We start from the raw sequence: 16,309 nt of genomic DNA on the forward strand, positions 1-16,309 counted from the left end.
GGCGATAGTGGTTTAAAAAAAAAAAAAAAAAAAAAAAAAAAACCCGCCTGCCAATGCAGGGGGCATAAGAGATGAGGGTTCGATCCCTGAGCTGGGAAGATCCCCTGAAGGAGCGTATGGCAACCCACTCCCACTCTTTCCTGGAGAATTCCAAGGACAGAGGAGCTTGGCGGGCTACAGTCCATAGGGTCGCAAAGAGTCGGACACGACTGAAACGACTTAACAGGCAACACACACGTAAGATCCTCGTCCCTCTCAGTGGAGACCACGGCAACTCATACTTCACTTTCACTTTGGGGGCAACTGCCTTAAGAGGCGCACCTCACAGCACCCTCCATTCTCTAGCGCGCGGAAGTCGCCGCAACACTCGCGTCTCGCTAGTGGATTGGACGAGTCTCCTGCGCAGCGCTTTGAGCCCACAGTGGGCGCCCGAAACCGGCGCGCAGAGATGACGACATCAGCGCGCGGCTGCGGCGACTGCGAGAGACTGGGAGGGTTTCCGGGGCTACCGGCCTGACCGCCGAGAGCTGCTGTCATGGCGGCCACTCTGTGGGCCTTCTTTTCCGTCCTCCTGCTGCTACTATCCAGGGATGTCCAGAGCTCGGAGTTGTCTGGGTCTAACTCCGAGGGGCCAGGAGGGAGTGGGGTCGGCATTGGAGATCGCTTCAAGATTGAGGGGCGTGCGGTTGTTCCTGGAGTGAAACCCCAGGACTGGATCTCAGCGGCCCGAGTGCTGGTAGACGGAGAAGAGCACGTCGGCTTTCTGAAGTGAGCATCCTGAGGGCAGCGCGAAAGCAATTGGGATGGAAACTGCAAGGGAATTCCCCCTGGGGGCGCTAAGTGTCAAAACCTGACGACGTCGCTGTCCGAGGGTGAAAGGGCGATCTCCGCCAGCGGGCTGTGCCGGGGGTACCTTGCCAGGCAGTCTGACGTTTTCCCCTTCCCGATCCTGTACCACAGAAATGAGGATAGCAGGTGCCCGTCCCAGGGCCAGAGCAGTGGAGTCAGTTATCTTCAACTCCCTTTTAGCCCTGCATGGGGACCACCACTTCTGGGCCCTGGGGACAGGTGGACCCTCATTTGTCTTTTGAGGAATTCTTTCCTTTGCACCTCATCTGGTTTCCCTGGAATTTGGCCTCTTTTTGCACTTCATTTCAGTCTTTTGGTAGCTTCATGTTGTGTAGAATGATGCTAAGCAAGTGGGAATTCTCAAAGCCCACAGGGCTTCTAGTGATGACACAGACTGGAGGCTAATGTTGCTACTTCTAAAATTAATGGGCCCTGAAGTCCCTAATCAAAGCACCTTTTTTGCCTGGAAGTGGAATTGTTCTTTTTTACACTTGAAGTTATCGAGGGATTTGCAGCATCACTGTTGTCATTTCTGTAAGACTCTACAGTGTTTATGCTCGTCTGTCCTGTCTGGCAATGAAGAGAAGTAGGATTTGAGCCTATATTTAAAAGACGTGGGGAATTTATTAGCACTGTAGTTCTGTATCAGCCTGCTTTTCAGATGTCTAGGCATAAGTGTAATATGATGTTTTAAATCTTTCAATTGCTGCTTGGAAAGTGAAACTTTGAACTGAAAGTATTTGGTAAAGGAAGTGTACCTCTGGTGGGTTTGTATACTAACAAGTGGTATCTGAAAACAAGACAGTTTAATTCTAAATATGTTTTGTAAATATTCAGAGTCTCCGGGTGCCTTCGAATGAGAATTTCAAACTCAGTTTAATAAACAGTGAAGAGAAGCTTACGATCATTTTTAAAGTGCTGTTTACCATTAAAAATCTGGCATTAGGCCATTCTTGAAGTTTTACCCCAATAAATGATCTTTTAATAATAAAACTCTCATTAAGCTTTAGAAAATTAGCGATGATTAACCATTTGATCTCTCTTCTGCCATATACAGTTTTTAAAATAAGCATTATTTTTATTGAAAATAATTTGTGGTTTGTTTATTGAAGAAAATATAAACAGAATAGAGATAGCAAGCCTTAACATTTTGTTACATCTTTTTGGAATTATATGACATTTTTAATACTAATATACAGTATACAGTGCTTTGTAACTTGATTTTTTTCGTTTAATATTTTGTGAGCAGCTTCTGGTGCCATTTCGTGTTCTTTCATGTATATGTAGAAAGGTTGAGAATTAATATGAGGGGCTTATTGTGGCAACCATTTTGGAAGAGGAATAGGTAATTTGTCCTGTACCTGTTATACATAACTAGCCTGCAATTTTGACTGTGTTTATGCTTGTTGAAGGTGACTTGAGACTTTACTAAATGAAGATTAGGGGAGTTTCAACTGAAGACTACCCATGCCACTTCTTTCTCTCATCACTGTGTATGTGAACTTAATTTATCTTGTTCTCTGGGGGCATTTAGATAGTTTTCAGTTTTTTTTAATTATGTGCTATGCTTTATATAAGATTATGTACTATACATTTTTTGAACTGTTTATTATAGAAAACTTCAGACGTATGCTAAAATAAACAGAATAACTTAGGAACTCATCACAGCTTACTGTTTGATTTCATATCTGCTATATGCACCTCTTTACTTTCTTTCTGGAATATTTTAATATGATCTTAAACATAATATAATTTCATTTGTAAAAGCACTGTTTTGTATCTCTGAAAGATAAGGGCTTAAAAAACCCACAGTACCGTTATTGAGTTCACAAAATAAATAGTAATGTCATTTAGTACCCAGTCCATTTTTATGTTTCCCCACTTACTTCAGAAATACTTTTAATGTGCTTGTTCTTTCAAATCAGAGTCCAGCAAGGTCTGTGTATTGCAGAGTACGTTTTAAAAACCAGGTTTTAAGTTTTCATTGTAAAATGTGTATGATATCTTTTAAAGTAAACTGTTTACTCTAGGATGAAAAATATATTTGCTTTTTCTTTATGCCATTAGTTCTGCTATTATTTGTGTTGCACAGGAATTAATTCAATTCTCTTTTTTTCTGAACCTGGAAAAAAATTTTGAAATTCATTCAGTTAGGGTTCCATCAAGAAACTGAATAATTAGAATAATTCAAGGAAAGTTTAATGAAAGGATTAACCAGGGTGCTCGTGGTGTAAGGAAACAATCAGATTAAGCAGTACTCCGAAGTTTACAACCGTCAAGGCTTTTGTCACCTCTAAGCCTGAATGGAGACAGGGAAATAAAGGTTATTGGAATCTAGAAAAGAGGAAAGAACGGCCTAGAGAGGAGCTGGGTCCCTTGCCGAAGCCAGTCAGGGGAAAGAGTTGGGAGGAAAGTATACTAAGCTCGTTTTCTTCCTTTCTTGCTGTTCGGAGAGGAGAAGGTTGGAGAATGATCTAAGGGAAAATAGAAGACATGTAGCCCAGAAATAAGTTAACTTGATGTTTATATTTCAACTGTTTCAGTTTAGTGTGTACTTTGAAATAGTATTGAACTTTTTCCTCTTACTTTTTAGTAAACATGGTGGATGTGACAGAATCATTCTTTTAACTGTGAAAGAGCCTAATGATTTAAGGAACATTATTTTAACATTATTGTGAGACTGGCAATTCTTTGATAAAATCAGTCCTTTTAGAATCTTTGTTCTCCTGAATCATAAACTTTTTTTGCCATCAGAATGGCAGTTTCTCATTCGCAAAACAAATTAATTTTGGCCTGTGAGCCTGAAATGACTAGTTCTGGATGGGGTAGTTTTCTTAGTCTAGAAGGTTTAGAAGAAATCAGTAAGGCAAAAGTGGATGGTTTTAACTCCCATAAACATTTTAAACTTATACGTAGCCAAAAAGAAGTAGCCAAAATAGATGGGAACTATTTGTAACAAGTGGAACAAGCAATATTTAATTACCTTTTTTTTTTTTTAAAGAAAAAGAAAATAAAATGCAAATTAAAACTAGGGAAAAAAGCCATTTTTAATTAAGAAATTGTTGGAGGGGCTTGGCAAAATTGGAACCCCAATATTGTGGGAATAACATATTCATTCCCTTGAATGAAGACATGACTTTAGAGTTGGACCCGTACTCCTGTCACCTCTCATCTCTATCCTGCAAATGGAAGAGAAGTGCTTTCTGTGTCAGGGTTCTCTGTGGAATGGCCTGGGGCATTTTCATTACCCATGCAGTGTAATTATGGAAGCTGAAATGTGGAACAACTCTCACCAGTTTGGGTTTGTTTTATTTTGCTAAATACTTTGTCATTTTGGGGTGTATTGGTTTGGGAGTTAACTGATGATTTAAAACAAAGGAATAAACTGTTGATCATAAGTGACTAAATAATGATAATTTCATTGTTTCAGGACGGATGGGAGTTTTGTGGTTCATGATATACCTTCTGGATCTTATGTAGTGGAAGTTATTTCTCCAGCTTACAGGTTTGATCCTGTCCGAGTAGATATCACTTCAAAAGGCAAAATGAGGTAAGGACAGCTGATCTAATTTTTACCAAAGGCTAGGCTCCTGAATACCTCATTATATATTCCTTTCAGAGTTTATATTTAAGGTTGAAAGGCTTCTTGTTTAAACTGCAGGTATTCCTTAAAACATTTAAAGCATCCTTATATTGTTCTAATTTGAGTATTGATAATATTGTACAGTTGAACTTTCTCCTGCTCTGGCTTAATATTTATTTTAAAACTCCTGATGTGACTATATAGAGAAGAGGTAAGATTACTTACTATAGGAGCAAAAGCACTGTGAAAGTTTTAATTGAAATGCGATTATTAAAGTTGGAAATAATTTAACTTTTCTAAGTTGAAAATATTTATCATTTGTTTTTCATTGAGATATTTTGATAATTTCATGGAGTTTATTTCAAAATGAGGATCATAATGAGAAAAAGTACAGTATTAGAGGCTGGAAGACAGGAAAAAATTTTAGAATTTCTAAGTAGAGGAACACATGCTTTGAAGTCGAGTGAAAATTTTGAACTAATTCAGGCTCTAATTCTGGAATACCACAGACCCCTTTCAAGTTAGAATCAGTTGTGTAGATGTCCACAGTGGTCGGATTTAGCCTTCTGCTATTATAAGCCCAGTTGATTTATTTGTTATTAGTCTCATGCCAATGGTGCTCTCTTTGGTGTAATCTGAGGTACAGGAGGTATAGGAAGCAGTTTTCTTTTCTTGCTTGTTTGCTTTATTGAGCTGTAATTGACAAGTACCATACCATTTAAAATGGTAATATCTCTTCTTTGTTTGAACTATCACAGAATTACTTCGTGTTACCATAATAAATCTTTTCAGGTGGCTCAGTGGTAGAGAATCTGCCTGCCAATGCAGGAGACTCAGTACTCTGAGTTCAATCCCCGGGTTGGGAAGATCCCCTGGAGAGGAAGTGGCCACCCCCACTCTAGTATTCTTCCCCTGGAAAATCCCGTGGACAGAGGAGCCTAACGGGTTACAGTCCACAGAGTTGCAAAGAGTCGGACACAGCTGAGCAACTAAGCATGCATGCAGTAATAAAAAAGAGGTCACGCAAAGGCAAAAATAATTTGGGGGTTAAAGGAACTGTATTTTATTACCGATCTTTTCTTCACATGCCTAGCATATTTAGGTTGATTTGTGGAGACCTCAGGTTGAGTTGATGTAAGAGAGGTGTTTGGTTTGTACCATAATGTTTATATATGAGTCAGCGTTTACTCCCAAAGTGCTTTCCCTCTTCCTGTACCTTTTTTTGATTATTGAACATTTTTAAAGTATAATATGTAAATATGCTATAATTAAAATAGTCATATGTTGAGCTTTATATCATACATCCGTTATATCAGCTATATGTTAGTTCATTGATGTCAGCTCCTGATAATGGATAGGTAGAGTTTTCTTTTTCCTCTTTTAGCATGTGTAGTGAATGCAGTTATTCTGTGTAATTTAAATTCTTGGTATTATTATGAAACCAATACCGTGATGCTATGAAAAATACATTCTTTAGAAGCAAATTACTTTCTGCTGTATTTTTGAAGTTAAATTGTTGTCTTAGAATATTCTGCTTTGTCCAGATTCTAATATTACTTGCTATTGGCTACTCAGAACAAGGGTAAAACTTTAAAGTAATATCCAGCAAATATGTTTATAAATATTTTTAGTGTAATAAATGGATTGTTTCAAAGTAATTGAATCTCATTAGCTATTGACTTTCTCATGTCTTTTTAGAGGCATAAAATTTAAAAAATACATATGTAAAACCTCTAGTATGTTAATATCTAAACTGTAAAGAATGTATCATGACTTTTTATATATTTTAGAATTGCAAGTGTGGACATTGAGGGGTTTGTAGATTTACCATATGCACTGTATATAAGTTTGAGAGTCTTTAAAAAATACTGAAAATACTGGGAGTTCCCTGGAGTTCAGTAGTTGGGACTCTGCACTTTCATTGCAGTGAGCCTGGGTTTAATCCCTCGTTGGAGAATTAAGATACTATGAGCTGAGTGGCCAGGCCAAACAAACAAAAAACTGAATACTGGAGGGAATGAGAGTTGTTTAAAATGGGATATCTGTTGATTAAAAACTGTAATTTATTCTTATTTATTCTTTTTACTTTGAATTTTGAATAAAGCTGTTGTTCAGTTTCTCAGTCATGTCTGACTCTTTGCGATCCCATGGCATCCCATGTGTCACGCCACATTTCCCTGTCCTTCACTATCTCCTGGAGTTTGCTCATACTGATGTCCTTTGAGTCAATGATGCCATCCAACTGTCTCACCCTCTGTCACTCCCTTCTCCTCTTGCCTTCAGTTTTTCCCAGCATCAGGGTCTTTTCTAATGAATCAGCTTTTCATATCAGATGGCCAAAGTATTGGAGCTTCAGCTTCAGCACGAATCCTTCCAATGAATATTCAGGGTTGATTTCCTTTAGGGTCAACTGATTTGATCTCCTTGCTATCTAAGGAGTCTTCTCTGGCACCACAGTTCAAAAGCATCAATTCTTAGGAGCTCAGCCTTCCTTATGGTCCAGCTCTCACATCATTTATGACTATATAGACCTTTGTTGGCAAAGTGATGTCTCTGCTTTTTAATATGCTGTGTAGATTTGTCATAGCTTTTTTTCCAAGGAGCAAGCATCTTTTCATTTTGTGGCTACAGTCACCATCCTCAGTGATTTTGGAGCCCAAGAAAATAAAATCTGCCACTGTTTCCATTTTTTCTCCACCTGTTTGCCATTAAGTGATGGGACCAGATGCCATGATCTTAGGTTTTTGAATGTTGAGTTTAAAGCCAGCTTTTTCACTCTCCTCTTTCACCCTTATCAAGAGGCTCCATTAGAATGGTATCATCTGCATGTCTGAGGTTGTTGATATTTCTCCCAGCAATCTTGATTCTTGCTTGTGCTTCATCCAGCCCAGCATTTTGCATGATGTACTCTGCATATAAGCTCAGTAAGTAGGGTGACAATATACAGCCTTGATGTGTTCTTTTTCCCAATTTTGAACCAGTCCGTTGTTCCATGTCCAGTTCTAACTGTTGCTTCTTGACCTGCATACAGTTTTCTCAGGAGGCAGGTAAGGTGATGTGGTTTTCCTATCTGTTTGAGAAGTTTCCACAGTTTGTTGTGATCGACACAGGCTTTTGCATAGTCAGTGATGTAGAAGTATATGTCTTTCTGGAACTCTCTTGCTTTTTCTATGATTGAACTAATTGGCAATTTGACCTCTGGTTCCTCTGCCTTTTTTAAATCCAGCTTGAACATCTGGAAGTTCTCGGTTCAGGTGCTGTTGAAGCCTAGCTTAAAGGTTTTGAGCCTTGCTAGCATGTGAAATGAATGCAGTTATATGGTAGTTTGAACATTCTCTGGCATTGCCTTTCTTCGGGATTGGAATGAAAACTGACCTTTTCCAGTCCTGTGGCCACCACTGAGTTTTCCAAATTTGCTGGCATATTGAGTGCAGCACTTTAACAGCATCATCTTTTAGGATTTGAAATAGCTCAACTGGAATTCTATCACTCCACTAGCTTTGTTTGTAGTGATGCTTCCTAAGGCCTGCTTGACTTTGCACTCTAGGATGTCTGGCTCTAGGTGCGTGACCACACCATCATGGTTATCTGGATCATGTAAGACTTTTTTTGTGTAGTTCCGTGTATTCTTGCCACCTCTTCTTAATATCTTCTGCTTCTGTTAGGTCCTTGCCATTTCTTTCCTTTATTGTGCCCATCTTTGCATGAAATGATCCCTTAGGTAGCTCCAGTTTTCTTGAAGGGTCTTTCCCATTGTACTGTTTTTCTCTATTTCCTTGCATTGTTCTCTTAAGAAGACTTTCTTATCTCTCCTTGATATTATCTGAAACTCTGTATTCGGTTGGATATATCTTTCCCCCTTTTGAATAAAGTACTCTAAGCAGTTAGAAATATTTTCCTAAAATACAAAGTTTTATTCGCCTTTTCACCTTGGATAAAGAGTACTACCTGCTTTAACTTTTAAGGACTGGTTGCAGCAGTGGGATTCATATTCGCAGATTTATTCCTGATGATTGGATACTTGAAGCATAGCTTTGAAAAAAGGCCCTTATCATTTTAATAATTGGGGAGTGGGCGACAGAGTAGAGAACAAAGAAGGACTTATATAAGATACTAATATTGTTGACCAATGTTTTGCAAGTGTCCATGATAAATTAGTTTCAAATAAATGGGGCTTCCATTTCTGACATTTTGGCCGAATGAAATATTTTAGAAATGCTGGATAAAACATGATAAAAATTTCCTTTTAAGTGTATAACTCCCCCAAAAGTAAGGGAACTCCCCAGAGAATAAACTGCTTTCCCACCTGGGGAATTTGTTATTCTCTCACCAGGATGCTTAGATTTTATTAGCAGTGTGTAGATGGAAGGAAAGCTTTGGGCATTCTGGGAGTCAGAGTCAGACTAGAGACTTGGTTCTCTCCTCAGCCCTTGGTCTGAAACCCAAGAGATCAGATTCCCAACCTGGCCATGGCTTTTGGAGGGAAAAATCTACCTGAAAATTGATGGTCATACCCTCATTGAAATTTGGGGTATGCACTTATTACTTCCTGCATGATCCAAAAAATTCCAGTCTGAAAAATTAATAATGTGATCCTTGGTCATAATCCTGGACTCCTGGCAGAGATGAGTGCATGACCTCTCTGGAGGCAGATACTCTCTGTCCACACCCAAACATAAATAACGTCTACTTAACTTATAAAAATTACCCAAGAAAACAATGTCCATGGAGTTAGCAGATGAATCAGACATCTGATAACTCTAGTTTTATTTATTTGTTTATTTTTGGCTGTGCTGTGTCTTCGTTTTTGTGTGGGCTTTTCTGTAGTTGCAGGAAACGGGCTACTCTCTAGTTGTGGTGTGAGGGCTTCTCACTGCAGTGGATTCTGCTGTTGTGGAGCACCAACCAGCTCTAGGGCTCCAGGGCTGCATTAACTGCGCCTGCTGGACTCTAGAACACAAGTTCAGCAGTTGTGGCACTCGGGCTTAGTTGCTGTGTGGCGTGTGGGGTCTTCCCAGATCAGGGGTGGTCCTCACGTCTCCTGTATTGGCGGGTGGAGTCTTCACACTGAGCCCCCAGGAAGCCCTGAGAACTCTAGATAGTAGAACTGTTGGGTATGGACTAGATAAGATGGTTTAAGGTATAGTCGAAATGCTTTAAACAAAAATACTTCTTGCCATAATACCAAAATAGACCATAGATAATACCAAATAGACCATATGAAAAATAAAATAAAATTGAACTTTTGCAATCCGTGTATGCTTTGGAGTATAAAACTCAATGAATGTGTGGACAGATCAGAAAAATTAGCCAGAAATCAATACAGATGAAGGAAAGGACTCTGAATGTGAGAGTTTAACAAGATGTGGAACAAAGAATGAAAAAGGCACTACCCTGATGGTTCTGTGGGAAAGAATCTGCCTGCCAGTTCAGGAGACATGGGTTTGATCCCTCATCCAAGAAAATCCCACATGCCATGGAGTGACTAAGCTCTTGCTCCGCAGTTATTGAGCCTGTGCTCTAGAGCACAGGAGCCACAGTTAATGAAGCCCTCCAGCCCTAGAGCCGGTGCTCTGCAACAAGAGAAGCCACTGGAATGAGAAGCCTCCTCAGCAATGGAGACCCAGCACAGGCTCCTCTGCACCCTCCCGGCCCCCACCATAAAGAATGAAATGGTCTAACACTTGTCTAAGAGAAGTTCCAAAAGGAAATGATAAGAGGAAATGGGGGAAGCAATTTTTAAAAAGTACACTGAAATATGTGTGGACATGGGTGATTAAAATTCATAGCATGTCTGGTAAAAATGTAATGTTACCACCTATGGCACTGTTGCAGGACTTTCTTGAATCATAAGTTTTTCTTGCAAAATACCCTATGCAATTAGGTATATCCCATAATGCATATCTCAGACAATCAAAAAATTCCAACTTTTTATATATTTATAGCAAAATAAGTTTATTATTAAATAGAATCAAAGAGCTTTAGAGCTGGAAGAATTCCAGAAGAACTTTTGGTATAACCAGAAAAGTTAAGAACTTAAGACTTGCAAGCCTGGGTAATAACAGATCTATAACTAGAAACTAGGTCTCTTGATTTTAAATCTAGTTTCTTTTCTACATTTTGCTAAGTATTTTAGACATATAGATGAAGCTTCTTTGATCACATTTTCAAGATCAAAAATTTAAATGCCAAAACATTCTGGAAAAAGCTAAAGGTAATTATAAGGCATACTAATATAAGCAGTTCTTTTAACTAGTAATGCTTGTAATAGGAATACTGATGCTTTTTTCATGTTGCTTTATCAGAGCAAGATACGTGAATTACATCAAAACATCAGAAGTGGTCAGACTGCCCTATCCTCTCCAGATGAAATCTTCAGGCCCACCTTCTTACTTTATTAAAAGGGAGTCTTGGGGCTGGACAGACTTTCTGATGAACCCAATGGTATGTATCAGGCTATAATAAAGTACCTTTACCAATCTCTACTTTGCTTACAGGCAATTGAAAAATCCTAACCCTGTGATAGGAAAGCTGGGGTCAAATTGTTGGATGAAAGGATTATTGTGACTAGTTTATGAATTTCAAGAAAATAATAGCTTTGGGACTACATAATGAAAAAAATAGTGTCAAGAATGACATGGTAGATTTGACATTGAAATATGCAGCAGAAATTAGATAAATACTACATTTAAAATTCACATAGAATGAGTATGTGGTAAGTCTCCATGGGGTTGCAGAGAGTTAGACCCGACTAAACAGCTAAACACACACACAGTCATGTGATAAGTCACACATGTAATAAGTCATGTGATAAGTCACATGTGTGGTAAGCCACACATGAAGTTAGCTCTCCTTCTCATACTACCTGCATATTAGGCCATTGATGAATGTGCCATCACTTAATAAATTGCTCTCTTGATGGGACAAGTACGTGTTTTTTCTCTTTCTTTTGAATGTGGAATGAACAGAAAAGTTATTCTGTGGTAGTCTAAGTACTTGATATTTTCATGAAATGATGTTATGGTATCCACTATTATAAAATTCTAATAGCATAATTCTTCAGGAAAAAAGTTAACATTTTTTTTCTTTGCTGTTTTTTGAAACTTGAATTGTTACCTTAGAATTATTTAAGTGTTAATCATATTTCTTAATGATAGTTATTTAGATCACAAGGAGGGATGTTTCAGGCTGTATATCCTTTGAGAGGAATAAATTAGTACCTGGAATCTGCAGTTAGGCGTGAAGAAGCAGGAGGGTAGAGGGGATGGACAAAATCAGTAGTGAGACTCCAAAGCTAATTGAGAAATATCTTCCACGTTCTCATTTCTGAAATTTCCATGGGAATATATGCAGTGCGAGAAGCTCTTAGGTCATTTTTTAATACTTGTCTGCTATAGTAGTTGCCTAGTAGTATATTGTACATTCAGTTCAGTTCAGTCGCTCAGTCGTGTCCGACTCTTTGTGACCCCATGAATCGCAGCATGCCAGGCCTCTCTGTCCATCACAAACTCCCGGAGTTTACCCAAACTCATGTCCATTGAGTCGGTGATGCCATCCAGCCATCTCATCCTCTGTCATCCCCTTCTCCTCCTGCCCCCAGTCCCTCCCAGCATAGAAGGGGGCTATTTTGTTTTCTCCAAAAACCGCAAGTCATCTGGAAAAAGCTCAGCTGGTGATCACAATCACCAATCTCAGTGGCAGACTGCAGATTGAAGAAAGTGAACAAATAGTTCTGTTTGCAAACTGTTTGTGTTAAATGAAACTCTGAACTCTGCAAAATGATAGGTAGCACAGATATGAAGCAAGATGTCTGTATAAAGTCCACACAAACTTATAGATAAAGCTCTCATATTACAACAGTGCACTTTGCTGTCATCAGGGCTCATTCAATAGAATTGAAGTGGTGACTGCTAGTTTTATTCATTTTACAATATTCAATTCCATCATTGGTTGTTAAGTTCAGATTTTGTTCTACAGTTAAGTGGAAAAAGTATTTTCTAAATTTTTTTTCTTTCACAGGTTATGATGATGGTTCTTCCATTATTGATATTTGTGCTTCTGCCCAAAGTGGTCAACACAAGTGATCCTGACATGAGGCGGGTAAGATGACTGAACCATGTTCTGATGCCTGGTCATCCACTGTGGCTGAATAGCTTGCATTTGTCCAGCTTTATCCTAATTCTCAAGCCAAACTCATCCACAGGTTGTGTTGATACAGTATTATATGTTTCTGGTATTTAATTGTTTCCATTGGACCAGATAAATTCAGTTGGTTCTGTCTGATAAAAACCTGAATCTCTTCATATAGTTAAGACATTCTATTTAGTACTTGCCTCTTTGTACCTCACTTGTTAAATAGTTGAAATGCATAATGATTCTGGTATACCTAATCTAAATACTTCACTAAATGGTAGCTTCTTATAATCTACCTTTATTTTATAAAGTTCTTCAGAGTATATACTTTTAGTTTATATATTCAGACACACAAAAGAAGTTTTGATAAACCACAGGAGAAAAATAGAATAGTCGTTTTCAAACTCTACCACAAGATCATACTGTTTGGTGAGGGGGATAGGAGTTGCCAATTAAGATGCTTCAAATTTAGTGCCACCATCTCATCTCTTGTAAATATTGGCTTCTGTATAAAATCTTCAGAATTGAAAAAAAAAAAATTATCTATTCTTCAACCCAAACCATCAACATAGAACTCCTGAATTCCAAGTTTTTCTGTTGTATTTAATATACTGATGTATTTACGCCCACTGGTTACTGAATAAATATTTATTATCAATTTTTAGGTTCTGGATACAGGGGATACAAAGATGGGTTATATGTCATCTCTGTTGTCAACAAGCTCAGTTAACTATAGGAAATAGAATGTATTTATAAAGCACTCTTCTTTCCATCAAAGGATTGTGTGTGTGTTTGTGTGTGTGTGTGTGTGTGTTTTAAATGGAAAAATAAGCTATCCATAAATAAAAATGTCTGCTGGCTGAGGTACTAGGTGATTAAGTTCTGTAAAGGCATATATCCCATGCTGGAATGGCAGAAAAAAACTTCATGAAAGAAGAATGCTTTATGATGTTTCAGATTGTTTTATTGCTAAGTTTTGGCGTCTTTGCCTCAGTGTTGGTCGGAAAGTGTACCTCCTGTATCCTGGTATCTGTTAAGGCAGTTAACTCTGTGGTATCAATAGAAGGAAGCATTAGAAGTCACACTGGGTTAAAAATTCATTTCTTGCAAAATGCTTTTCACATAGTATGAAGTACAAAAAACTGTTCATTCAAGAGCTTCAGAATTGAACAGATTCAAAACTAGAGTTGATATATTTTTGCAGAGATTCAAGACCTGTTACCATATACATTTAATTCTTGATTACTAGGGGATGTTAATATATCTGATTTATATTTATAATGTTTCTTTTCCTGGCCTTATTTAAAGCATTTTTCTCCTTGAAAACTCTACCTTTAGGGAGAAAGCCCTAGCTAATAATTGAATTAAAAGCTCAATTTTAAATGATAGATAATAGGGTATTTCCTATTTTTTTCATGTCTGAACCAATACAATTATGAGTTCACTTTTGTAATGTCACATGAAATCCAAATGAAGCAGACATTAATATTGTCAAAAGTGGAACAGTACTTTAGAGATTGTTGGCCCAGTAAGGGGTAGGACAGAAACCTCAGAATAAAAGTACTATTTCCTTAGGTCCTTCTAGTGATGGTAACATTTTAACATTTGTGTTGCTTGCTTTACATGCTGTAACTGAGGTCATTCAAGTCATACTGTGTTCATAGATTTACTGAGGCCCTTAGGAATCCCAGGTGGCTCAGAGGGTAAAGCGTCTGCCTGCAATGCGGAAGACCTGGGTTCGATCCCTGGGTCAGGAAGATACCCTGGAGAAGGAAATGGCAACCCCTCCAGTATTCTTGCCTGGAGAATCCCATGGACGGAGGAGCCTGGAAAACTATAGTCCATGGGGTCACAAGAGTCGGGCACGACTGAGTGACTTCACTTCACTTTAGGAATCAATTCTTGGAAATGCTATAGTTATCTTCAGACTTTTCTGATAGCTTGATATATAGTTAAAGATTGATATTCTAGCTAAATGCATCTAGAAGAAGTGTGAGTTTAAAAATACTTGTTAAAACAAAGTATTTTAATCAGAAAACAAAATTAAGTGGCAGGAATATAATCACATTATGTTCATTATCAGAGAAAATCCCCTTTATAAAAACATAAATGGAATCAAACCCCAGGCAACACTTTTGAGCATTTACTGAGGATCAGAATGCTGAGTGATATAAGGGAAGCATGAAACATGGTTTCGAAATGCTGTTGGGTGTGAACATTACATCGTTGCTCAGAACCAGTACCTTTTACCTTTCTCTCCTCCTTCCTTAATGGAATTGTTAGTTGCTAGATGCCTTTCGTATCAATGTGCTTTGTCTTCCCACAGGAAATGGAGCAGTCAATGAATATGCTGAATTCCAACCATGAATTGCCTGATGTCTCTGAGTTCATGACAAGACTCTTCTCTTCAAAATCATCTGGCAAATCTAGCAGTGGCAGCAGTAAAACAGGCAAAAGTGGGGCTGGCAAAAGGAGGTAGTCAGGCAGGCCAGAGATGGCATTTGCACAGACACAGTAACACTGGGTGACATCCATGTCTTGAGGGAAAACCGTGTGAAGCAACTACTGTAAACCTGAGTCATCCCTAAAGTTGATCTCTCATAACTGTTATGTGTGGTAACTCTTCAGCACATGTGTTGTATTTGGTACACAAGGAAACCCAGCTTTCATCCTTTGTTTGTATGAGGTCAATATTGATGTCACTGAATTAATTACAGTGTCCTATAGAAAATGACATTAATAAATTATATGAAGTACGATACATTATGTATATTAAAATAAGTCTTAATCCAGAGATAAACTTATCTTGTCATTTTTTTTCACTTTAATGTTTCCTTTATTCCTTAAAATTTTCTTCTGTCTTTCATTATCTGAGGCTTGAACTTAACCTTTCCTGTTTAAAAAGAGTGCTTGGTGTTTTTAGAACAGCATGCACCATGGGTTTCTGTGTAACTAGACCATTTAAAATTCTTAGTCCTGCCCTGTAGTTTTAACATTCCCTGATATTTGAGGTAGAACTACATGTTCCTGATATAGTTTTAATTTTTATTATTACAGCTGGTTTCAGAGTGTGGATTTATGAATTAGAGTGGATGTTATCAATCTTTAAATTCTGGTCACCATCTGTGGTTTCATTTTGCAATTATTGAACATCAGCTCTATACTGTGATTCAAGGTAAGATGTAGTCTTCAATAGAGGTCATTATGTGTGGAGGAAACGCAAATAATAACAGAGAGTGAGTGGCCAGGGGAAGCAATTGCAGGAGTAGGAGAGCCTTATAGAGTCTGAGGATGGAAAATCAACCTCACAGCTCCATGTTGTCATGTTGGTAGTACAGCAGAGGTCCTTACAAATCCTCTCATCTTCCCCATTATTGATTCTCAGAGGTGCTGGAGTATAAATTACTACTGTGCAGTTAGGAGTATCTCAAAACCTTTTTATTTCGATAAGGCAACTTTTCTTCTGGATTGTTTTAATTTAGAGAACTCTGAGGCCACAGTATTGCTTCTAGTAGGGCTCCTATCTTCGGCTATGTTAAAGAACCCCCCTGTGCTTTCTAGGATTATTAAGTTTAAAAAAAAAAAGGATTTTAAAAAAAAACAACTCTTATTTTCCTCCTTATAATAGGTACCATTGTTCATTAAAAATTTTTTTTTAATTTATTCATTTATTTATTTTGGCTGTGGTAGGTCTTTGTTGGCTATTATTCATTTTGAAATGAGGTATTTGAGTTTTCTTTTAAA

General features: G+C 38.0%; 1 protein-coding gene across 1 annotated transcript; it reads left to right on the forward strand.

Annotated features, from left to right (window-relative positions):
* Positions 1-478: 478 nt before the first annotated feature.
* EMC7 (ER membrane protein complex subunit 7) lies at positions 479-15,365 on the forward strand. Its single transcript, XM_065941084.1, has 5 exons — positions 479-768; positions 4,280-4,399; positions 10,738-10,876; positions 12,452-12,532; positions 14,892-15,365. The coding sequence occupies exons 1-5, from the start codon at positions 536-538 to the stop codon at positions 15,042-15,044; spliced, it is 726 nt and encodes a 241-aa protein (XP_065797156.1). The 5' UTR covers positions 479-535; the 3' UTR covers positions 15,045-15,365.
* Positions 15,366-16,309: the final 944 nt, after the last annotated feature.

Source organism: Muntiacus reevesi, chromosome 7 (assembly GCF_963930625.1).
Source record: "Muntiacus reevesi chromosome 7, mMunRee1.1, whole genome shotgun sequence".
Classification (NCBI taxonomy): Eukaryota; Metazoa; Chordata; class Mammalia; order Artiodactyla; family Cervidae; genus Muntiacus; species Muntiacus reevesi.

Bases quoted from the DNA above. Each gene is read 5' to 3' on its own strand.
- EMC7 (XM_065941084.1), top strand. From the start codon at position 536: ATGGCGGCCACTCTGTGGGCCTTCTTTTCCGTCCTCCTGCTGCTACTA. The intron at 769-4,279 runs GTGAGCATCCTG...TCATTGTTTCAG, and splicing joins GAGCACGTCGGCTTTCTGAA to GACGGATGGGAGTTTTGTGG. The intron at 4,400-10,737 runs GTAAGGACAGCT...TTGCTTTATCAG, and splicing joins ACTTCAAAAGGCAAAATGAG to AGCAAGATACGTGAATTACA.